The 23768-nt window shown below is 51.7% G+C and overlaps 3 protein-coding genes across 7 annotated transcripts; 1 reads left to right on the plus strand and 2 right to left on the minus strand.

Annotated features, from left to right (window-relative positions):
• The first annotated feature begins 86 nt into the window (after positions 1 to 86).
• Positions 87 to 1069, plus strand: LOC119813213 (cytochrome c oxidase assembly factor 3 homolog, mitochondrial). The gene is made up of 2 exons (XM_038328411.1): positions 87 to 329; positions 589 to 1069. The coding sequence occupies exons 1-2, from the start codon at positions 116 to 118 to the stop codon at positions 699 to 701; spliced, it is 327 nt and encodes a 108-aa protein (XP_038184339.1). The 5' UTR covers positions 87 to 115; the 3' UTR covers positions 702 to 1069.
• A 541-nt stretch (positions 1070 to 1610) lies between these two features.
• Positions 1611 to 16635, minus strand: Wnk4 (WNK lysine deficient protein kinase 4). Of its 5 annotated transcripts, none has more exons than XM_038328410.1 (19): positions 15965 to 16635; positions 14400 to 14572; positions 13388 to 13608; positions 12988 to 13145; positions 12419 to 12507; positions 12118 to 12334; positions 9340 to 9604; positions 9000 to 9121; positions 8707 to 8765; positions 8496 to 8610; positions 8131 to 8247; positions 4656 to 4793; positions 3935 to 3977; positions 3283 to 3842; positions 3127 to 3187; positions 2632 to 3031; positions 2343 to 2542; positions 2085 to 2182; positions 1611 to 1975 (listed from the first exon to the last, which is right to left on the minus strand). In XM_038328410.1, exons 1-19 carry the CDS (start codon positions 16568 to 16570, stop codon positions 1973 to 1975), a joined length of 3645 nt encoding a protein of 1214 aa, XP_038184338.1. In that variant the 5' UTR covers positions 16571 to 16635; the 3' UTR covers positions 1611 to 1972. The 5 variants fall into 5 exon arrangements, with proteins under 5 accessions (XP_038184338.1, XP_038184336.1, XP_038184335.1 ...); XM_038328408.1 differs by having other exon boundaries at positions 2085 to 2210; XM_038328407.1 differs by having other exon boundaries at positions 1611 to 2210; positions 3283 to 3839.
• Positions 16636 to 17711: 1076 nt separating this feature from the next.
• Vps25 (vacuolar protein sorting 25 homolog) lies at positions 17712 to 22624 on the minus strand. The gene is made up of 6 exons (XM_038326750.1): positions 22531 to 22624; positions 22178 to 22323; positions 21371 to 21424; positions 20921 to 21009; positions 20077 to 20152; positions 17712 to 18348 (listed from the first exon to the last, which is right to left on the minus strand). The coding sequence occupies exons 1-6, from the start codon at positions 22581 to 22583 to the stop codon at positions 18236 to 18238; spliced, it is 531 nt and encodes a 176-aa protein (XP_038182678.1). The 5' UTR covers positions 22584 to 22624; the 3' UTR covers positions 17712 to 18235.
• Positions 22625 to 23768: the final 1144 nt, after the last annotated feature.

A 23768-nucleotide genomic window follows, 5' to 3' on the forward strand; every position in this document is an offset into this window, starting at 1 on the left:
CTGTCTCTACCCAGAAAACACCACGCGGACTACAACTCCCAGGGTCCCTTGCGGCGATCAATGCCTACTATTCCCGGCGAGTTCCGGGTTGTGCGGCTTAGGGCGGAGCAGCAACATGGCGGCGTCTGGAGCTGGTGACCCTTTGGGTGCTAAGGATGGAAATGCCCCATTCGCTCAGCGCATCGACCCGTCGCGGGATAAATTGACCCCAGCGCAAGTGCAGTTTATGCGGCAGGTGCAGCTTGCCCAGTGGCAGAAAACACTGCCACAGCGGCGGACCCGGAACATCGTGACTGGCCTGGGCATCGGGGCCGTGGTATTAGCTATTTGTATCCGTCCTGACTATACCACTTATGGGGTTAGGGAAAAGGGAACGAGACGTGTAGCCTTTAATGTGTGGACAAAATGGGGTTAATGCCTAATCTTACTATATCTACGCTGCTTAGTGGTTTTGTGATAGCAATTCAGTTAAGGGTTCAAAAGGAGCAAAAGGGTGGCACTCCACAATCATTAATTTGGGGTGATAACAAGGGTGATAGAAGAAAGAAATGCCCATATGCTTTTGGTTTCCTGAACCCACCCCGCCAGATGGTTACACGTTCTATTCAGTGGCTCAGGAGCGTTTCCTTGATGAGCTGGAAGATGAGGCCAAAGCTGCCCGAGCCCGAGCTCTCGAGAGGGAGAGAGCATCAGGACCCTAACTGTACGGACCATCTTCAAACTGCTGGAGCTCCTGTACCCCTTAAATGATGCCTGGCGATCTCACAGCATCACTGGCTTACTAACTTCGAACTGTGATTGAGCCCAAGAAGCCAGAGACTGTGTGTTTGGCCACTGCCAGAGGGGGGATTGCTCATTTCACATGCAGTTTGTACAGTTACTCAGCCTTCTAATTTCCTTGTTCGAGAGGTATGCGACCTTGCCTTTCCTCAAACTTTGTGGTTTACCCCTTCACCTCGCAGGGGCCCAACTGTTAAGGGGGAGGGTGTGATGTATCTGCAGAGTTGGAACCTTAAGTGGGAAAGATGGGGTCAAGTTAAGAGAAATAAAATGAGTCATCTCTCCTGAAGGCAAGGCTAGTGTTTGGGGGCCGAGGGACACATGGTACTTCATGCTGGAAAGCGCCCTGGCAGTAACTGCGGGGGTGGCACAGCCCCAGGGAGCGGTAAATGTTTAACTAGAATTACTTTTTCCAGCAGATCTTTCCACCTGATTTAAGGGAGAGATTACTGGGCTGTTTGAGACTGAACCAGGTCTTAGGGAGAGGAAGGTCACTCTTTTGCTCTGAGCCTTAAAGACTCTTAATGTCACAGCCTTTTCCCGTCACTGCATGGGTAGATGAAGGACAAGAGACAAGCACCTTCATTCTTTTGACATTCGCTGGTACCTGCCTATACAGGTCTAGGGTGGAGTCTGAAGGGGGTCATAGCTTGGCCAGGTGGATCACTGGTCATGGAGTTTCCTCATGACCTGATGGCAAAAAGCCAGAAAACTGGGCAGCGTCCATCCTGCCTCCCATTGTGAGAGAAGAATGGTTTCTAGAGCCTCACCCGGCTCACGCCACAAGTCTTTGCCCCCAGCTCCTAAGACATGACAGATACAGACCCACAATCCTTCCCGATATTTTTATTGATTGCTCTTCACTTTGGTGGTGTGAGCACACCTGCTACATTCCCAGCTGGCCTTCTAGAAGCATCTGGACTTGAGTGGGATTGCTTAGTGGTTAGCCCTTGCCTGGGTAGGAGCAAAGATGAAGGTGGGGAGGGGGTAGGGACAGAAATGACATTTCCACACAGCAGAGCCCCTACATTGTTTGACTCTCTTCAGGGTAACACAATTGCACTTCCTATGCCCCCTCAGTGCTGGGGTGTTCTGTGCTGAGTTCAGCTGGTCACCAAAACATCAGATTCTGAGAGCCCAAGTGCCACGGTGGGCCCTGGTGTTGGGGAGACATAGGACTTCTGTTCTGAATTCACTGGAGGGGAAAAGAAAAATGCTGAGGAAATGCCCAGAAGGTGGGGGAGAGGCAAAGTTGCTGCCAGTCACCATTCCCTGGGCTCTCCTTCCCTTGGGCCCGCCCTCACCATCCTGCCAACATCCCCGGCGAATGTCACCCCCTTGCTTGCCCGCTGCTCTTGGGAGCCGGTGCTGCTGCCACTCAGGGAGTTCCTTCGCATGATGCCTGGGAGCAGGATGAGGGAAGGAGAGCTCTAAGTGGAGAAAGGGGCAGCGAGGAGCGGGGGCTGGCCCCCCAGAACCAAGGCTAGACCACCAGGACTAGATCGGGTCGATAGGGAAGGAGTCTCAAGGGAAAGATGAAAGCTGGGTGGCTGCCATCTCACCAGGGCCAGGGAGGTCAGAGCGCTGCAGGCTGTTGCGGCGGGAGGTGGGGAAGCTGCCCTTGGAGAGGCGGCGCTGGCGGCTGGACAACATAGCAGCTGGGGCTACAATACCAGGTGGGGGCTGCTTCCCAAGCCGGCTATACAAGTCTTCGATTTCCTTTTTCTGTAGGGTCTGCAGTGTCTCCACTTCCGATAAGTGTCTGAGGATGCACCAAGGGCAGGAAATGGCTAGTCACATACTTTGTGCTCCCAGGTTTACCTCTAGTTCCGCCATCTTCCCCAGACTCACTTCTGACGAAGAGTCTGCAGCTCAGCCCAAAACTCCTCGTCCTCCCCACTGCTCTCTGATTCCTCGCTGCTCAGACACAGGCTGCTGTAGGAGTAGTTCATCCACACTGGGCTGGGATGGCTCAAGAGTGGGGAACTTCCCCCAGTCTGGGCCCCGTCATTCCCTTCCTCTTCGATCGCAACCCCTAGGCCCTCGGCTGCACGGTCACTCTCTGCCAGAGCCTCCCTGGTCTCTGGTCCTCCTGTGGCACTGTCCTCTGTGTCTGAGCTCTCTGAGGTCAGCTGAGGGGTTGGAAGCTTTAGGGAACTGGAGAGAGTTGGGGGTGCTGGCTGAAGGGGCAGCTCTGCTGGTTCCTTGGATGAAGTCACTTGAAACCGCCCAACAAGCTGGGGCTTCCCCTCTGCAGGAAGATGAGGCGGGGAGAGTGAGGAGGACAGAAGAAACTAGCCGGACAAATGTGTTGAGAGTAACATAACAGGCAGGGGAAGGCCTCACCTTCAGAGATGGGTGCCAGTCTAGCTTCGCCCAGTAGTGGCTGAGCAGAGTTTGGGGAAGCCTACAAAGTGTGGTACCATGAGAAAGGAAAGGATCCAGAATGGATCCCTTCTCCCTCCTCCCTCCCCCCAATATCCCTCTCCATCCCCTACTCACCTCACTCTGTGTCTCAGCCGTTTGGGGTAAAAGGCTCTCCTGGCCACAAGAAGCTAGGGGAAGGGGCAGGCTAGGCAAGGGACCTGGAGGAGACTGAGAAAGAAGCCCAGGGGAAGGGGACAACAGGGACTGGGCCACAGTCATCACAGCCAGAGAGAAGGCACTAGCTAGAGAGAGGAGGGGGCCTGCTGTGGTAGCAGGGAGGGGGTGAGGAGAGGGGCTAAGAGTGACTTGGGAAGGACCAGGAGGGAATGGGTGGGGAGAGCTGGTGGGGAGGGCACTCACAGGAAGGTGAGAGGATGGGAGTGGGAACTGAGGAGCACTGGAGAAGGGTGGAAGTGGGGAGCTGGGGGTCTGCGGACAGGGGTTTGAAGAGACCTGGGAGAATGGGCAGGGATGGCATGAGGGTGAAGGGATTGGAAAGATGGGGCATGGGAACACAGGGGGCGTCCCAAGGGAAAATGGGGTTCCAGGGGACAGGGGGGTTCCAGGAGAAGATGGAGAGGTAGAGAAGGCTGCCCAGCTCCTCTGTTCCAGGGAGATGCTTCTCTGGGGCTCTGCTGAAGAGGAAGGGTTGAGATTTCAGACCCCTATGCCCTCCACAAGGTCAACCCAAGGGTTGCAATGAACAGGAATAGAACATAGAACCTACCATTTGGTGGGCCTGGGAGGGCAGGCTGTGCTTCTGGCTCTGCCTGAGGGAGAAAGGGGGCCTTCAGTCACGATGGGGAAAGCAGAGTCTCAGATGGAAATTTGCAGGCGGGGATTCTTAAGATAGGACCCATGAGCCTCTAGGAATCCAGACACAGCCTCTTGGGATTCAAAAACATATGTGCTGGCCGGGCGGTGGTGGCGCACGCCTTTAATCCCAGCACTCGGGAGGCAGAGGCAGGCGGATCTCTGTGAGTTCGAGACCAGCCTGGTCTACAAGAGCTAGTTCCAGGACAGGCTCCAAAGCCACAGAGAAACCCTGTCTCGAAAAAAAAAAAAAAAAAACATATGTGCTGAAATATTTGGAGGGAAAGAGGCATGAAATCTGCCAAACTATTCTCGAGTGTTTCAAAGGAACATAACATAGAATACAGAGGAAGAATGAGAAAACTAGTCAAAAAACTAGTCTTAACCAGGAAATCTGGGCAAAGGGCATAAAGGAATGGGTTCTATAGTTCTTGCAATTTCTGCAAGTCTGCACTTCAAAATAACAAGCTAAAAGTGTCTGTTCACTGTTTTCTAGAACAAGAGTCTGTAGCTTTCATCAGACTCTCAAACTGAGTTAAAAGCCAGTTGTAAGTTCCTCAAGATTAAGAGAAGTTAATCCAAGCAGACTGCTGAGGGCAGAGTCTGTTCCTGCTGGGGAAGTCCGGAGGCCTGACCTGAGGGCTCAGGGCATCTTCAGCAGTCTCTGGAGGACCAGGATCTCTCTTGAGCAGGGTCTCCACTCGCTGGATAATCTCTCGGATCCTGCTCAGGAACCCATCTCGCTCCGAGGGCAGAATGAACTCATTGTACACCTGGTGGGGGTTACGGGATGGGAGGAGGCTGTTGTCTCACCGTTGCTTCCCCGCTCCCAATCCTGGGTATGTGTTGTGCACCAGGCACTTGTGGTCCAGGAGGAATGTGGTCCAGGAACTGACATGCCTAGGATGTGTGTGCTGTATGCACCAACGCTTTCCATGTATCGTCACATGTAGCACCAACAGCCTGCTACGGTCTATTAATATCCTCCCAGTGCAGTGAAGATAACTAATGTTCAGATTAAGTCTAGCTGGCCTGGGCCTGGAGAGATGGCTCAGTGGTTAAGAGCACTAGTTGCTCTTCCTAGAGGACCTGGGTTCAATTCCTAGCACCTGTAACTCCAGTCCCAGAGGACCTGACACCCTCACACAGACATACATGCAGACAAAATACCCATGCACCTTTAATAAATAATGTATTTTTTTTTAAAGTTCAGTGGGCTAAAAGTCATGCTATTTGAAGCCAGGTCCACTGAAAGCCAGAGCCTAAATTCTTTGCACAGCTGCATGCTTTTAGGCACAATTTCTGCATTCAAAGAAAGATTATAAAGTACATCACATGGGGCCCCAGTCACGCATGACAAGGTTAAGGGGAACAAGGCAGTCAATGGTAAATGTCACTTTCTACTCCACAGCCATTGTGTACCTACTGCCTACCACGCATTGTGGGAAATGCTGTTGAATAGGGGAAGCATGGAACATCGTTGTCTTCCACCCCACATCAATACACAGCAGGCTGCAAGTCGTCCTGGGGTGGGTAGAGCACTTGAGCGCCTTGCTGGTAGTGAGTATGGCTAAAAGTTCCTTTTTTTTTTCTTTCTGGAGGTGGGAGGATCTTTAGCAAGCATTTCAGACCTGCAAGGTCTGGAGATCAGGTTCACAACAATGTGGGTACTGTACTATTGAACACATGCTTTAAAGTGGTCACGGTAGTAAATTTTATGTTGTGGTTTTAGTCTTATGTTGTATTTGGTTAGTTGGTTTGGCGCTTTGTTGTTTGGAGACGGGGCGGGTGGGGATCTTGCTACATTGTCCAGAGTGGCTTCAAACTTGTGGCAATCCTCCCACCTCAGCTTCAGCTCCCTGAGGGGACTACAAGAACATGCCACTATACCCCACTTACAGTGCGTTTGGATTTTTTTTTTCTTTTTTAAACCGTAAATTTAGTCAGGCATGATGTAACACACCTTTAATCCCAGCACTCATGGGGCAGAGTCAAGCTGATCTCTGTGAGTTTGAGGCCAGCCTGGTCTACAAGAGCTAGCTCCAGGACAGGCTCTAAAAAACTACAGCGAAACCCTGTCTCGAAAAACTTAATTAATTAATTGATTAATTAATTAATTAAAAGGCAGCGCACATCCTGAAGACAGGACTCTGATGCAGCTGGTGGACTATGGTTTTTATGGCCATGCGTCCTGACTTTAGGATCACAGACAGCTGCTGCTGCTGCTGAAGATGATGATGAAGATGATGAAGATGATGATGAAAAGCAGCAAGATTCGGTCCAAGTCTCAAACTCTGCTGCAGGGACATGAACTAGTGAGGAGAGAAAAGAAAATGGATCCTGGATCCAGGGGCAGGGCGCTTGGATTTGTGTGGATTCTGAGTGCATGCAGGAACCCCGGGGAAAGGTTTTCAGACCTACAGACCCCTGGATAGATAGAAACAGAGACAGGAAGGCGCCCGGCCTCTTCCAGAACTGTTCAGAAACGTGTGTGACTTGATAAAGACTCTGGAAGGGTCATGTGGCTTGACGGAAGAGGACAAGCCTTAGATGTCTTTGCTCTGGAGACTAGGTGAATGGCCTCAAGGAGGAGGTGCTTTGTGAAGAATTCCTAAAGCCAGATGTTTTCCCCACCATCTCAGCGGCTGACATCTGCCACCCCACTCTGCTGAAACTGTACCACTGAGACCTCTAACAAAAGCCAGTGTCGTCTTGCTCAGGATTCTCCCTGTGCCACCTGCTTGGGACTCTGCCTTCACTAGAATCCTCCTACTTCTTTGGCTCCAACTTGCTGTCCTTTAGCAACGTGCCCCCACTTCTCATTCTCCAACAGGATGTTTGCAAGAGATGCAGTCTAGAAGCTTCCATGTCTCTCACTTGCAGATCTATTTTCACCCTCAGCGCTGGACTGAGGACTCCTAAACCCATCTCTCTTTAGCTCTTCCTGGCCATATTCTGTTGCCATGGAGGACCTTGACTCAGCTGTTGCTCAAGCTCATCATGACCCTTAAGAAACCCTGCTTTCATTTCCAACTTCTTCTCTCATTGAATAGTCTGCTCCTCTTTGTTCCTCTGATACGAGTTGCCCTTGATATCCCTTCTCCCTAACTCCCTAGCATATCAACTCAGCAAATATTTATTGGGCATCCACTACCCACACTGTACTACGTCAAGAACGTACTGGATTACACAGCAATTTTCCTGAAGCAAACCTTAGATCTACCCTTTCTTCTCCTCCACATTCCATTTCACCTTCTGGCTTCTTGTGTCCACCTCCCAACCAGATTCCTTATTCCTAAAACCCTCCCACATCTCACAGCAGAATGGTCTACTTAAAACCCATTCTCAGGGCTAGACAGATGGCTTATTGGTTAAGACCACTGCCTGCTCATCCTGAGGTCCGGAGTTCAATCCCCAGCAACAACATGGTGGCTCATAACCATCTATAATGGGAACTGATGCCCTCTTCTGTCATGTAGGCATACATGCAAATAAGAGTACTCATATACACAAATAAATCTTAAACAAAACCATTCTAGTCGTGTTTCTCTCTGCCTAACTTTCTTTACTTTATATGTGTGTAGCCTGTGCTGGCCTTGAACTGCTGTGCAGCCAAGGGCGACCCTGAACCCTTGATTTTCCTGTTTCCACTTCCTAAGTGCTCAAGATATCAGGCTCAGGCGTACACTGCCACTGCAGAGCTGCTCTCGGATGCACTCATGATCTGAATCCTACTTCCCGGGATTTACTGTAGGACCCCTTTCCTCCTGTGACAGTGGTTTCCGCAGTACGTTCCCCGCCCCCCAACACTCAGTGCTAATGAGCTAATGCTGTCCGGTGCTCGTACTGTGCCTCCAGCTGGGCACTCCCTTCCCACCTTCCCTGCAGTTCCTACTCATTCGCTAGGATGTGGGCCAATCCCATTCCTTCCTGTGCTGCTCCCGCCCAAGCTTTACTTCCAGTGGCGGTATGACACCTCTAGCAGGAACCACGTGCACACACCACTCACTCGCGTCTACCCAGTCCTTATTTGATCTCAACGTGTCAGCACCCGTGGCCGCCAAGAGGGAAATGCTTATATCCAAATCTGCCCGTCTCTCTCCCTCTCACCATGGCTGCTGCAATCTCCTCCGGGCTGTCCCCATCCAGATCAAATCGGAAGGTCACCATCTTGCTGTTGTGGGTCTGTAGCTGACACTCCACAACTCTGTCATTCTGGTCAGAGACCTTTAGATCCAAAGTCGGCAGAAAGACAGACATCAGTGCTTCTGACTCAATCATGTCCTCCCACCCTCCTCTAGCCAAAGCACGTGGGCCAGAATGGACACTGAGCAGATTCTACCCCCAGAGTCTGGCACTGAAGGTCACACGCAGTCACACGCTGCAGCTCTGCTTTTCTGGCCCGCCTCCCCTGTCTCCCTGGCAGTTCCCCACGGGTTCTGTAGGTTGTTCCCCAGCTCCTATGCTCGCCATACACTAGTGACCCGAAGCCGGGATCGGGGTCTCCGGCGAAGGCTCTTCACTGGAGGCTTCCTCATTTGCCCCCCTTCTCCCATGTCACTGAGGCCTGATGCTGCATCTGAGGCACAGCTGGGCAGGGGAAAGAAGATAGAAGTGTTTAAGTGGGCAGTGGGGACCCAGAACTTTCTGTCTCACCCTGGTACCCCAACTTAAACCTGAACATACCTGTCCCCAGGAGAAAAGTCACTGCCAGGGCCAGAGCGTGGAATGGACAAGGCGAAACCCTGAAAGCAGATACACTTCATGAGATCAGGTGATAACAGCTGTTGATGGTAATTGTGGCGACCCAGGGAAATGGTGCCAGGGATGGGGGGAGAATACTAGGGAAACAGAATTGGAGAAGATAAGTTCAGGAATAGTGTATTTCAGGAACAAGGGAACAGGTAGGGGGTTGGGATTCAAGAGAAAGGGATAGGTCATGAATCACTGGAAGGCTCCCGAGGGACCCCCCCTCTCACCGAGGGCAAGCAGAGATGGGACTCAGCGGGGCTGGATGGCACCGCCCCGGGGGGCTGAAGGGCAGGGTCTGAGGCGTCCAGGAAGCCGGAGGAGCTGAGGTAGCCATCAGTCTCGCAATCAGCTGGTAGGGGAGGGAGTGGATCAAAAAATAATAATAATAAAGGACTGTGGTGGTAGAGGAGGGGACCTGCTGGGCAAAGAGGGCCTGGAGCCAGGAGGGAATTGTGGGAGTATTTGTCCCTAAGGGAAGGTTCACAGCTAGAGTTGGAAGGCTGGATAAGTGACAGCATTTCTGGGCTGGACTTCTGGGACCTAGAACTCCAAGTTGGGGTCACTTACAGGTGGTAGATGAGTAGCTAGCATGGCGGAAGAGGAAGGATTGGTGCTGGTCAGCCTCTGGTTCCTCGGGCTCTGGGGGGAAGGTACTGGTGGCACCAGGAGCCATGGACACAGTTGCTGGAGGAGGTCCTGACTCCTGTGGAAGAACCTTCAACTCCCTAGCTTTTCGAAGCTTCTCCCGCTTCCGCTGGATGGCAGCAACCCGTTCCCGTACTGCACGGGCCACTGGCTGGTAGTCAGCTTCGCAAACTAAGCCCAAGGCTACCTGGAGTCGGGGATAGAAAGGGAGACAGCTTCAGATTCCCCCCTCTCAAAAACTCACCAGGGACGGGGAGCTACCCAAGTTAGTAAAATGCCTACTGCACAAACATGACCTAAGTCTGATCCCCAGTGCTCATGTAAAGGGTCAGGCAAGCATGCTTGTAATCTCAGTGCCAGGGGAGGCTGGCCACCCGTCTAGCCTAATTAGCAGGCCCCAGGTCCCAGTAAGAGACCCTGTCTCAAAAACAAGGTTGCTGGTTCTTTAGGCATGACACTCAAAGTTAACATCTGGTTTCCACACATATGCACATATACATCTGTACATGCAGAGAGACAGAGACAGACAGACAGGATGGATCCATCGGGACACCTTTAAATTGGCTTCTGGCCTTCACACATATGTACATACACTTCTGTACATTCAGAGAGAGGAGAGAGGGAGGGAGGAGGGGGAGAGGATCTATTAGGACACCTTTTGAGGCCTCTAGGAATGAGGAAGGAGCTATTTATTGACTAAGTACCATGTCTGTTACTGAAAACTCATCCTTGTTAAGCCTTCTCGATAACACTGGGGAATAAACTTTGCTGCTGTTCTAGACATGATAGTGATCATGAAGGCCTGAATTCCAACCCCCAGCACCCATGTCAAAGCATGCACATGCATACATGCATGCATACATGCACACCCACACAGAAAAGTAATACAGCGCACACACACACGAACACACACACACACACACTCCCACACACACACACATCCCTTGCAGGTAATAGATCAAGATTTGATATTGAGGGCAGGCAGGCTGGCTTTGTATATAAAGGTGCCCACTGCCAAGCCTTACAGCCTGAGTCAGAACGATGGAAGGAGAAAAGTGATTCCTACAAGTTGTCCTTTGACCTCTGCTTGTATGCTGTGGCAAATGTGCACCCACATACATACACACAGTCACACACAAATAATATATAACTTCTTTAAAAAATCTTTTCAAGATAGGGTTTCTCTGTGCAACAGCCCTAGCAGTTCTGGAACTAGCTCTTGTAGACCAGGCTGGCCTCGAACTCACAGAGATCCGCCTGCCTCTTCCTCCCGAGTGCTGGGATTAAAGGTGTGCGCCACCAAGGCCCAACTACAAGATGTAACTTTTTAAAAAGATTGCATCTATAGTCAAGATGGGCAGTGCTTTGGCAATTGCATTTTTGCCACATTCAGTCTCAAGTTATTATCATTAGAGATAGGGTCTCACTGTGTATCCCTGGCCTCACAATATAAACCGAGCTGAGCTCAGAGATTCATCTACTTTTGCCTCCTGAGTGCTGGGGTCAATAATATGAACCACTGGGGCTGGAGAGATGGCTCAGAGGTTAAGAGCACTGGCTACTCTTCCAGAGGTCCTGAGTTCAACTCCCAGCAATCACATGGTGGCTCACCACCATCTGTAATGAGATCTGATGTCCTCTTCTGGTGTGCAGGCAAAATGCAGACAGAACACTGTGTACACAATAAGTAGATTTAAAAAAAGAAAAAAAAAATACGTGCCACTACGTCAGGATAGTCTCAGGTTCTTGACCCAGCACAGATGACCCTTGACCTTGCTGCTGCCATTTCTCTATTGAGAACCCCCTATTCTCACACCTACTCCCATTCAGGCTCTTCTCAACAAGCTTTTAAGGTTCTACCCTGGTATTGTCTATGCCCACACCTGCTTTCTCTTCCACCAGTGTCTGCTCCTCCCTGCCCCTCCCCTTCCCTTTCAGTTTAGCTGTGAGTTTTGCAGGTGGAATAGAAGAACAGCAGCAGGGCCACCTGACCAAATCTGAATGGCCTGAGCTTAAATCCCGCTTTCTCATTTGTTTACTTGGGACTCCAGACAAGACAGTCAGTCTCTCTGAGCTTGCATTTCTTCATCGATAAGTTGGGATAAAATTGCCTTCCAAACAGGCTCACGTGAAAGTGCTTCAAGTCACGTGTGATTGCTAAGGAGGACCTACCACCTGCCAAACAGTAAGGGCTTAGAGAAAAAAAAATCAGTAAGTGTTGTCTGGTCATGGATAGTTTCTAGTCTAGCAGAGGAGAGAGATGGTAACTGCATTCCGGTATAAAACCAAGCCCACGGTTGAGGCTGTGTAGAGGCCCCACTGATATGGAAAGAAGCATTCAACTTTTAACTCCAGAGGAGTGACCTTCCTGGAATTGAGGGTGCTAAGCATTGGGGGTGGGGGGACGACAAAGAAGGTGGAGAGGGAAAAATAAATAGATAAATTGCCAAGAAGGACATTCCATGATAAATGAATCTGCAAGAAACAAAGAAGCGAGGTTAGAGGATCCACGATTGGTTCTGGAAAAAAAACCCTAGTGTGTACAGGTGAATTAAGGCAGGAGAGGCAGGAAGACCCCTGTAAGAGATGCTCTTCTGGGTGGGAGCCTCCTCTTGCCCCTCTAGTGGCCCACCCTAATGACTAATGACAGATTGGCTGATCCCTTTACAAGCTCAATCAAAGCAGGACCTATCTCCTCACCATCTCCTGAGCCACCTCCTCAGCAGCATCCCGGCCAAGCTGGAACAGGAACTCAATGGCCTGGTTGTCCCGTGGGCGCCCCCCGCGCCGCGCATCCTCCATGCGCAGCCAGAGTTTGAGACCCGGCTTCTCGCCGTCATCCTCTTCTGCCAGCTCCACGTGCACACCTCGTTCCTCGCGGAAGAACGCGTGGGCCAGGAGATCCTGAATGGTGAACCTGGGGACCGTGGAGAAGTGAGGAGCTGAGCCTGCTGCCACCCTAGCTTCGTCTTTATGCCCTCTCTGGCCCGGGGGACCCCACCTCTCGTTCTTATCCGTGCGGATGCAGCCTTCAATGATCTCCTTCACCTCCGGCATCTTCACCTTGTAGAAGCTGTTGGGCTTTGTGCCCTGAGAGAAGAGTTGCATGAGGCCTCGGGTTGCCTGCAAGCCAGCTCTCAGGAAGTGTGCAAAGCAGGCAGTCTCCAAGGCTCGGGTGGGGGAAGGGTGCTGGTACTGAGAGACTCGATTTTCAATCCATTCCCTCCACATATTGTTGGTGTGACCTCGCCCAAGACTTCCCGGTTGGTTGTTTTCTCATTTGTAAAGCGCAGAGCAGAACATTTGCCTGGCTCACCTGGTGGGACAACTAGGAAGATCTGCCGAGACTAGATGTGAAGTTGCTTGTAAACGCTTAGGATTGCACATATTCTTACTAGCTTGTGTGAGGGGCTTATGTGCATACAACACAATTCTGCTTCACTGGGGCATCTTTCTGTCTGGCCTGTTTTTATTAAGATAAAGGGTACCGGCAACAGACAGGCTAGTTAGAGGGCAGGAAAGTGGGAGGACCTCTGGGGATCCCTTCTTCCCGAACCCCGTCCTTCTCACCGACGTGACCTTGCGGTAGATTTGTGCTGCATTCTGGCACTCAGAGTAGGGATACTCAGATGTAGCCATCTCCAGCATGCACATGCCAAAGGCGTACACGTCCACCGCCTCGTCGTATTTTTCCTCATACATCTCGGGGGCCATAAATTCCGGGGTCCCTGTTGGACCCACAGAAAAGGTCAGGCCTTCCTTTTGGTCCCCTCCCTCCATTCGGGTATATCATGGGCTAAGTAGCCCAAGGGCAACCCCGGGAGTTCTGGTGACCAACTCTTGCCCGAAGTGTGTTCTAGGGGCAGGAAGAATGGGTTGCTCTAGTTCGGGAGCTCTCCAAAGCCCTGTTGGAGCTCTTTTCTGATGTGGGGGAGCTAGCAAAGGCAAAGGCCCTGCTGGAGAGACTCACCGATGACGCTCTTGGCAAAGGAGGCGCGCTTGAGTGTGGCCAGTCCGAGATCTCCGATTTTGACAGAGCCTGAAGGGCCGGTAATGAAAACGTTGTCACACTTGAGATCTCGGTGCAGGATGGGGGGCACTCGGGAATGTAGGAAATGAAGTCCCCTCAAGATTTGGCGACTCCAGCGCTGAAGGACTCGGGGCTTCATTTCGCGGAACCGCCTCAGGTACCTGGGAGAGGGCGCATAACCATGGTCGGCGTGGGGATATCGATTCCTGGACTGGAAAATTTCCTCTCATCCTACCCTTGCCACCTCCGCGTCCCCTGCTAGATTCTTTTAAATCAGGTCCGTCTGGCCCCAAAAGAAACTGAGTCAATGAGTACGGTAAATAGGTTACAAAATGACTGATGGTAAATTCGGAGATAGGGTGACCGCCAAAGAAGGTGCTGAGGGAGCAGGAAGGAATGACTAACTGTCCCAAGAGTGGGGGAGGATTTCACTGAGGAAATAACTTTTGCCTTGAAGGAGGAGTATTAAGTTCAAGGGTGAAAATGGAAAGAGATGGAGATTTTCCCTGCTGAAGGACCACAGGAGTGACAGGGCAGGGTGGGAGAAGTCACTGAGAACTGGCTTTGTAAATTAAGCTAGAAATGAGAGTGTATTTTAGGGACTTTGTGGACTTTACCCCAGGGCAGTAGGAAATCTTGAAGAGGTTTGAGGAGGCAGTCAAAGGGTCAGATTTCCTCTAGGTTGCAGGAAGATGGGATAATGAGGGCTGCTGTTGTGTATGTGTTGCGGGGACATCAGTAGTGTGGCAGCAAGGTAGGGAGGGCAAAGATGAGCAGTGAAACCCAGCAGGAAGATATTAAGCAAAGACCTAAGAGACGCTGCTGTTAAGCACAACAAAGATACAGACATTTTTGACTGGTGTGTTGGGAGGACATAGTCGTGACTGGGAGAAGTTCCCAGGGCCTCGGAGTGACGTCCCATCCTCCCCCTCCCACCCAGGCCAGAGCTCACGTCTTGAGCGTGCCGGAGGTCATGAGTTCAGTGACCAGCACGATGCAAACCTGGCCCCTCAGCACCGACTTCCACGAGTCATAGAAGCGGACGATGTTGGGGTGCTGCAGCCCCTTAAGCATCTCAACCTCCTCGGAGAATCGCTGCCGTTCAGCTCGAGATAGTTTCCGAGTCTGTGGGATGGGACGATCGGGGTCACATCAGACCCAGAACCCCAGGAAGAAGAGCACGGGATATCTGGGGCAGAACTTGGGGGGGGGGGCAGGATGAGGACAGGAGCATATGGCCGGGGTTAGATTGGTGAGATCGCTAGCCAGAAGGGCAGCAGACCCCCGACTTTTGGTTGTGGTCTCTTCTTACTGCTCCAAGAACACACCCATCCTGGGCCTGGGGCAGCACTCCGGACCCCCCGCTGGACACAAGCGTCTTTATGCACAGGTCTGGGAGCCCGGCGCTCAATAGCGCCTTTGTGGCCTCCAGAGCCAACTGTGGAAGTTGGGGGGGGCTTGTGCCCTGGGGCTGGCAGCCGGTAGGCAGCAGGCAGACCACGGGCCGGGAATTGGGGTCGGCAAGAGGTTGGCCCTAAAACCTAGGAACTGCAGGCTCTAGAAAGAGGTAGATGAAGGTACCAAGAAAGAAAAGATCCTGAACCAGGGCCAGGAGACCGCCCCCCATGGCTGGGGCTGTCCCACCCCTCCTTTCTCTCTCTCTCTCTCTCCCTCCCTTCCCCTCCCCTGAGTCTGGCCGATTCTCCTGGCCTGGCTTAAAGCCTGGGGCGCGGCACTAGCAGGCACTAGCGGAGAGTCCTGTGCCAGAGCCAAAGTGGAAGGACCCCTCCTCCTGGTTTTGTTCCCTAATCTGGATCTTGAGTTTCTGGAACCACTCACACTTAGAGTGGGAGCAACGGGAGGAAGAAAGTGCTAAAAATCTGCATCCTCCTGAAGTCTAAAACTTGCTAGAGCTCAGCTCCTTTGGCAATGGAAAGGGAGAACCCAGGTATGTAGAGGGGTGTGAAACCGGACTGGACTCCAGCTTCAACTAGAGTGTCCTGTCCCTGCACCCTGAAGTTGCTGAGAAGTCTGTAAGGCTGACTGCTTCAGAAGGGACCTGGGGAGCCCCCTTCTGCCATAACTACCCTAAATCTTTTTGGAGGTGGAGAGGAGGAGCAAGAGGAAGGAGGAGGAGCAAGAGGACCAGAGTCACAACAGAAACTCTAAGGACTTGGGGAAAAAGAGGACTAGGCAGTGGTGCCCAGGGCAGGAGACTGGAGGGGCTGCCTCCCTCCCTACTCAGTTTCCCAACACTCAGATTTGTAGAGAGGCTTGAAAGTAAAGCTAGCTATGCTCATTGGCTCATTGGGAACCACCATATACCACCTGCCTCAGTTTCTCCTGAACCCACCCAGAGTCAGTGAGATCTTGCCTGCAAGGAGAGCAAGGGTGCCTGAACATCTGATAAGAAAAAAAAAAAAAGATTCTTTCCTTGATGTTGTCCTCCCGTTTTCCCAACCTGCGACTCCAAAGGGCCCCATCCCCAGGTAACACAGAGGGGGCGCCCAGCCACACCTGCAGTTCACACCAGGCCACCTCTACCGTGGTGTCGGTGTCTAGCCCTCGATACACCGTCTTGAAGGAGCCTCTTCCAATCTCAATGTCAAACTTGAGGTATCGGCCATCTGGAGACGTTGCCACAGCCTGGGTCTCTGTGTCCTCTTTCTCTTCCTGCTCCCGCCGCCGCTCCCGGGCTGCAGCATCAAGAAGCCTCGGTGGTTCCCGGGACCCGAGACCTCCCGAAGGTACCGCAAGCTCAGGACCTGCCGAGTCTGCAGCCTTCACCAGGGCTGCCCCGGTCCATGTGCTCTCGGAGGTTTCTTTGGCGCTAGGTGGGCTTTTCGTGTGGCCAGCGGGGTCCGGAGGATCAGGGGGTTCCGGAAGGAGTGACACTGGTTGAGACCAGGAGCTCAGCAGTCCCAAATCGACTGAGCTGCGGCGGTTCGGTCGTGAAGAGCGGGGTCGGGGCTCAGCCTTCCCAGAGAAGCGGCGCACTCGCCGAGGAGGTGGCCCCAAGCGGGTTGGCCCCGAGGAGATGAGAGCCGGCGGTGGCCGCAGAGCCAAGTCAGCCTCGGTTTGGGACATGGAGACCCCGTTTTCCGTAGTCCGAGGTGCTAGCATGGGGAAGGGACGGGCGCCGCAGGGCGGAAAGCCAGGCGACTGGAGGCGGCGGCCTGACAGGCGGACCGGCTGGGTGCGCAGCGCTCCGGCTGAGCGGCTGGGGCCCCAGCCCCCTGCGGGCAGTCCTGGCGACCCGCCCCCAGCTCCGCCCCACGACCCGCCCCCAGCCGAGACCGGTCCTCACCCCCCTGGGCCACCAACTTGTGAGCCCGGCGCGTTGCACCGCGTGGAGCTGCGGTGCTGCCCTCACCTCTGCCACCCGCCGCTTAGCCCCCAAGTCGCCCGCCCGCCTTGCTCTCCAGAGTTCTCCGCCTTCAACCCTTTTCCCAGGCTAGAGCTGAGTGAGTGGGAGGAAGCGGTGGGTGTGCTCCCGCACAAGGAGAGTGCAAACATGTTTGGGGTGGGGGAGTTGGAGGACACTGGAACAGGAGATGAAAAGTGACTGAGGCTCCCGTGCCTCGGTGGGGAGGAGGGCAGCTGAGGAGGGGCACCACTAGCCTGCATGCCTCTGATAAGGCAGCAAGCACTACCCAGCCCTAATCAGGAGTAGCCCCAGGCCTAACATCGGTGTTGGAAAGGTAAGGTTTTTCTGACTCAGCTAGACCCCCCCCCCCCAGTCCACACAGATGGGTTGTGTGTACTCCAGGACAAGTGCCACCACCCCCAACCAAGAGCTGGTCACCCATCAGCTCCACCCCACCTTGGCCTGAGTCTGGCCCTGGCCAGAAAGGCTGTTTTTGCTGTGGGCTCTCCTTCCTCCCCTTCTGTTTGCCAAAGTCTTCAATAAACCAAAGTTCACATCCGGTTCCCCCCCCCCCAGCTCCCCTTGGCCACAACTACCCCACCCAGACCAGATGGGTGGAGGGAGGGGCTTCAGAATAGTTCAGGACTTCCACGGGAGAGCAATTAAGTGACTCCAATTTAGAGAGCAGTCTGTCCCCAAGCTATGTTCCAACAGCACTCCTCCACACAACCCACCCAGCACATGGAAAACTAGGGACTCACTGGAGACCCCCAAACCCAGCAGCCCTTCTCTTGTACAAAGGCCAAAGGATTCTTCTCTCTCCTTGGCTGGGACACAATCAGGTGGAACCCGCCCCGCCTTCTGCAGTCCTATTCCAGCAGTAGTAACAGGCAGGCAGTGGGAGTAGAGATTTTAATATCTTAAATCAGAGTGGGCCCGCCTTTCATTGCCAGGCCCCTTCTGGGGCTTCCTATCTTCGTATTGCCTGGAAGGCTGCCTGCAGCCAGGGCTTCCCCCATCCCCTAAGAAGGATCCAGCACCAGCCTGAGAAAGGAGGCAATAGCAGCTAAAGGAGTGGGAGGGGGGAGGAGAAAGAAGCGTGTGTAGGCGCATGTAGGTGTGTACTTATGTGTGAGAACACATGTAAAGTGTCAGGTTTATAGACCCTGGCCCAGAGACAGTCTAGGATGGGAAAGGAGGTAGGGCAAGAAACATCCTTTCTCCCTGGCACCGTGGGCTCACCCAGTCCCAGGGGTAGGTAGAATGGATTATGTGGGAAATATCCCTAAGTCCGAGCTTTCAGGACTTGAGCCCTTTGAGTCTGGTGGAGTGAGTGATCCAGTCTGTGGGACACTTGGTCTGTCGCCTTTTGAAAGCCCTGGAAAGGTGGGCGGTAAGAAGTGGAGGGAGACAGGTCTCCGCTAGAAGAACTTGACTCCCCGGCCATCACCGACAGTGATAATCTCAGCCTTGTGCTCCTGCTGTAGGGCCTGCAGAGCACGAAGTAGGGTCGCCTCATCCAGCCCATGGAACTCTAGAGAGGAAGAGATGGTCAGTCAGGACACTCAGTTCTTTCCATGGCTGAGCTAGAAGCTGAGGACTCCAAAGCCAGGCTATTCTATTTGTGTGCTATCTGTACCACTGCAGCTGCCATTCACACTTCCTGGGCACTCACTGGGAGTGAGGAGTGGAAGGCAGCCTGGACAGCATGAAGTGAAGCAGGCTCATTTGACCTTCTCAGTTCTACCTCCAGAGACATTTGCTGTTATCAAATATCTAACGTACCACGGACACCCTTTGCCTTTAGGACCAAAAGTAAGCCTGATAACCTGAACTAGGTCAGGGCCCATGCACTGGACAGTGACCCCATCCAAACATCTGTATAAACCAGGAGGTCTGCCTAAATACATGGAAGTATAGCTGACACCCCTAGCTATACTTCCTAAAGTATAAAAAAGCTAAAGTTCACAGCCAAAATCGTCCTTTCCTAGATGAAAGGGAACCAAGGGCCAGAGGAGTAGCCAGAGATATGGGAAGGTACTGTCAAGATGTGAGAGGCAGCAGACAAGCCCTGACAGGCTTGCTCACCTCACCCCTCACCCCTCCTGACACATACACAGGGAGCCCAGCTCAAGTCAAGGAGTGAGCATTCTGAGGAAGCTTCCAGCTTTGTACAGGCTGAGTGGTGGGCTGGGCCAGGCTGCAGTGCTGAACTCACGGGGTGATGGTGGGAACAGCACGCAGAGGCCGTTAGGGAGGGGAGACAGCCAAGCAGTGTAAGGTCTGTTGGAGCACTCACAGCCTGGCAGAACACCTACCCCCGACCCTGGCAAAGAACCAAACTTTTGGTGATCCTGGGGATCAGAATAAAGAGTCACAGGGAAAAAAAAGCTATGAAGGTATTTTCCCTATGTAAAAATCAAAGGCCATACAAATCCTTGCTTGGCACAAACTCAATTTTAAATGGGCAGGGGGTGGGGCTGGGGGTGTTGGCCCAATCCCTTCAGCTGACACCCACAAATCTTGAGCCTTCTATGAGAAGGAAGGGTGAAAGAGAGCTTGAGTCAGCAAGGAATGAAATCCCAAGTTTAATCCCCCACGCTGGTTCCTCGCTGGCTTTTTCAGCAACAATTCTTAACATAGCCCTGAGAAATCTAAAAATACACAAACATCCACAGCAATAAAAGCTGGTTTGTTTGTAAACTCAAGTGGTATGGAATGTTTAGATGAGAGTTAAGTTTTGAACTGCACTGGAGGAATGGCTCAGTGGTTAAGAATACTTGCTGCTCTTGTGGAGGTAATGGATTTGGTTCCTAGCACCTATGTGACTGCTCACAACAGTTTTAGGGGATCCATCCAATGACCTCTTCTGGCCCCTATGGGCACCAGGAATGTATGTGGTGCATATACATACGTTCAGGCAAACGCTCATGTGCATAACATAAAAATAAACTTTTTTTTTTGAGACAGGGTTTCTCTGTGTAGCCCTAGGGGTCCTGGAACTTGCTCTGTAGACCAGACTGGACTTGAAATCAGAGATCTACCTGTCTCTGCCTCCTGAGGGCTGGTATTAAAGGCATGCGCCACCACCACCCAGCTAAAAATAAATCTTAAAAAACAAACAAACAACAACAACAAAACCCACAGAACTTTGCATTATGGAATTCAGAGACAGAGAAATGGTGAGTCTGAAGATGCATTAAACCAATACTGGAGAGAAGAGGGTTCTGATCAGAGGCCTGGAAGAAGAAAAGGGAATTACCTTCGTCCTCCGTGTCTTCCCCACTGGTCAGTTCATACAGGGTAAACACAGAGTTGTTCTGGCCGCTCCTGGAAACCTGAGGGCACAAACAATGAGGGCTGAGCAAGGCCCGCAAATCTGGGAGAAGGTAAACGTCATCTCTACCTTTTCCCTCCAGGAATGGTGCCTATTCCCAGATCAGGACTGTCACCTCTGCAGGGCCCTAAACCCATTAGCCCTACAGGTGCTATATTTGTCTGTGTGTACACACATTTGGAACCACTAAACCACAGCCGTTCACGTGTCTGAAAAGTGACCTCTCATCCTGGTTGTTTTCTGCTCAGGAATGGGTGGTGTGTGTTTGTTATATTTAGGTTGTTGGTGCTTCCTCCCCTCCTTCTCTCTTGGGAGTGTTTGGGGATGGTGGTAACGTGGAGTCCAAGGGACAGAGTACGCTGTCCTCACACCCACGCTGGTTCAGAAGGTCTCATTCATGGAGTGACACCATGAAGGCACAGTGGGAGAGGAACCCAGGTCTTTTTTTTTCCCCTCTCCCTTCCTTTCCCCATTTATCTCCTGTGGCCAGAGGCTCCAGCCAACAATAGCACTCATGGTTCCCAGTACTGCATTCTCCAAACATGGCCTCACGTAGCCTCTGGCCTCCTGCAGGCAAAGAAAGGAAGATTCTGTGCAGGAGAGACATTGAGTCACTGAAGGATGGTTGCCAGAAAGGCCCGTGCTTCCGTTTTTGCCCACTCCCACTCTGCCAAGTTTGGATCTGAAAAACGCCAGCTATCGGCTGGGCACAGGCAACAATTCTTATTTGCCATGGGTCATTGCTTAGTGCTTAGCAGGGTGGCCTCACCCATTGATAAATGAGTTTCCCCCATTCTTCTGGCCTCCGCCACATGATCAGGAAGCTAGACTTATTCTTATCCAACCACTCGAGGTTCCCTGTAAAACAGATACTTATGAAATCATCATGCTCTAAAAGAAGGGACAGAGGGGCAAACACCAACAGAGGGCAGAGTGGAAGAGACTGCCTTCAGAAGAAGAGATTCAATATTTATTTTACTATTCTTATATATAAAGCATCCTGTTCTCCTTAGGCCATCTCTCTTCAGGTTTAGGCCATAGAGGGATTTTAATTTTGGCTGTTAATGGGGGAAAAATGAATTGGGCCACCTCAGAATACCTGCGGCTTCAAGCTAGAGGAGAGGAAAAAAAAAGTCATTAAGAGGAAAAGAGATGCCCTGCTCTGCCCTCAGGAAAACCCAAGGAAGAAGAACACAGGTATCTGAGGAATTGAACCTACCTTTCTTTCTTAGCTCCTCTAATACAATCTGGATTGACTCCACAGGAAGTTTCCCTGGTTTAGGGTTAAGGGGTTGGCCTACGTGTGAACTGGCTTAAATAAAAAAATCTTCAGAGCAGGGGCCCATGATGAGTATCATCTAGTCCCTTCCTTTCCCTGCTATACATACATGCAATTTTTGAAGAAGATACAAGTTAGCATTTTCTGAATATTCTGAAAAGGTAAAAAGAAACTCCCAAGAACTGGCAGAGTGTGGTTGTACAGGCCCACCCTTATGAGATGGATACAAGAATCGCCAATATACAAGGATGGGCTGGGTCTCAAAAACAAACAAACAAACAAACAAAAAACCCAAGAGTTTTAGAAAATAAAGAGTGTTACCATTCCCCATTCCCGTCATTCTCTGTCCTTTTCTTCACATATTCTACCTATGAATCAGTCAGCAAAAATAAATGACCCTCACTTCCTGGGAGAGGTGGAGTAAAGCACAGAAAATTATTAAAGGTGGTTTAGGGGTTTGACCCTCACCGAGACGAGTTTCAAATTGTTTAAAACAGTCCGGGTTGTAAAGCTTGGAACTTGACTTAACGGCCCAGATTGTAAGACCCAGAACTTATTAACGCTAGGGTAAGGGTCTGGCACTGCTTGGGAGGGTGCGTGTAAAATGATTGTCTGCCATGTATCTCAGTCTGCTCCCAAGTCCAGTTTGGGCAGAAACCTGCCTAAAGCGGGGAGATGCCGTCTGGACAAGTAGAGAAGCGTGGGTGTGCGTGTGTGTGGGCTATGGAAGAGCCTGAGGGAGGATACGCTGTAGCTTGACGTTGTTGAAGAGCGGGCTCTCCTGGGCTTCCATCACCGTCATGCTGGACTGTTTGTGCAAGCGGCAGAAGGACAGAACCAGAGAGCACCAGGCGGCCAGCTGCTTCTGCCGAGTGTCGACGTTCGGCTGTAACCTGCCGGGTGAAGGGAGTGGGACGCAGAATAAGAGAGCGTGAGAGGGCGAAAGCAGCACCATTAGGGAGAACGTGAAGGGCTGGCTGGACGGAAGGCGGCCGGAGGCTCCTGTCTTCCCCGGAACCCCAAGTGAATCATCCGGGCTGGGCCCTGAACCCCGGGGAGGGGAGGGAGGTGCATGGGGTTTCTCGGGGTCTGAGCCTCACGTAAAGAAGGGCGGGAAGCGGTACTGCCACGGCCACTCGAAACTCATCGCCATCGTAGTAGCCCAGAAAACCCGGAACCGACAAGGGGCTTCCGGTCTCCGCCTCGGCACGTCCGGGTAGACAGCACAGCAGAAAGGTTCCGGGCTCCTCGCTGGAGGCGAGCAGCGGGATGAGAGCGGTCTTTGTCGCCAATCAATCTGACACTGTCCTAAAAAAATTTCACCATGCAGACCAGAAAGGGTCCTGGAAGTCTTCTAGTTTAAACCGAGGAAAAATAAGTGACTTCTGCAAAGTGCGCAGTTAGCAGAACGCAAGTGTAGAACCCAGATATCGAGGCTTCTTTACTTTCCTGTCAATTTCCATTCCACTTAAACTCGCAGCCTCCTGCAGTCCCACCCATGCTAACTTCACTACTTCGTTTCCTGTAGAACCGTGGGAACATATTGTGTGGTTTGCATCACTATAAGCAACTTTGCTCTCTTCAAAGATTAAAAACTAACATTTAGTTCTCACCTCTCCCACAACCGTACCTTTCTAGACTCCTGACTTGGAATCCCTGTTGTCTTTATCTGACTCATGACATGACCCGTACACTACTCAGTCCTTTTGCCTGCCTAAACTACTAGTCAGTTTCCAAACCAGAATTATTTTTCATTTTCCCAACACTATCTCCACTCCTGAGCTATGGAAAATTACTGAAGGAGAAAAATGACCAGACTGTGTTTAATGAGTCCCAGGCTCCCTGGGTATAGTCTCACAACTGGGCTCTCAGGGGGAGCCTTGTTAAATCTAGAAACATAAGTTTGGGAACCTTCTGATATGAAATGTAATATGAATCCATATTAGGGATGAGAGCGCTAAACAGAACGTGTATTGAAAAGAAGGCTGCTGTTGGATTGCTTGGAAATGGTCACTTTTAAAGAATGAGGGGAAACTGGGCTGTTCTCATTGATTCCTTGTCATCCTCATTCATCAGGATGGTCCATCTGTGTCTATCCTTCCTCTCCCTGCAGAGTGATTATGAGAATCCCTTAATCTGTCTCTGTCAGAATGTCTAATTCATACCTCAAAAGTTCCTCCTCACTTTTCCTTCCTCTTCCTTTTGGACTAAAAAGTATCGTTCTTCCTTTATAAGACCAACCATTTGCCATCGCTCTTGCCTCTCTTTTCCAATTTCCTACAGGACGTCCCTATCATCTTACCTCTCTCCCTTTCTTCACAGCTCAGTTTATTCCTAT

Source organism: Arvicola amphibius, chromosome 4, assembly GCF_903992535.2.
Source record: "Arvicola amphibius chromosome 4, mArvAmp1.2, whole genome shotgun sequence".
NCBI classification, from domain to species: Eukaryota; Metazoa; Chordata; class Mammalia; order Rodentia; family Cricetidae; genus Arvicola; species Arvicola amphibius.

Coding starts and splice junctions, on each gene's coding strand:
- LOC119813213 (XM_038328411.1), top strand. CDS start 116: ATGGCGGCGTCTGGAGCTGGTGACCCTTTGGGTGCTAAGGATGGAAAT. Junction 330..588: donor GGCCGTGGTATTAGCTATTT/GTATCCGTCCTG, acceptor CCACCCCGCCAG/ATGGTTACACGTTCTATTCA.
- Vps25 (XM_038326750.1), bottom strand. CDS start 22,583: ATGGCGATGAGTTTCGAGTGGCCGTGGCAGTACCGCTTCCCGCCCTTC. Junction 21,425..22,177: donor CAACAACGTCAAGCTACAGC/GTATCCTCCCTC, acceptor ACCCTAAACCAG/GGAAACTTCCTGTGGAGTCA. Junction 21,010..21,370: donor AGAGGAGCTAAGAAAGAAAG/GTAGGTTCAATT, acceptor TCTGTTTTACAG/GGAACCTCGAGTGGTTGGAT.
- Wnk4 (XM_038328406.1), bottom strand. CDS start 16,570: ATGCTAGCACCTCGGACTACGGAAAACGGGGTCTCCATGTCCCAAACC. Junction 14,573..15,964: donor TGGCCTGGTGTGAACTGCAG/GTGTGGCTGGGC, acceptor CCCATCCCACAG/ACTCGGAAACTATCTCGAGC. Junction 2,543..2,631: donor CTGCAGACTCTTCGTCAGAA/GTGAGTCTGGGG, acceptor GTGCATCCTCAG/ACACTTATCGGAAGTGGAGA.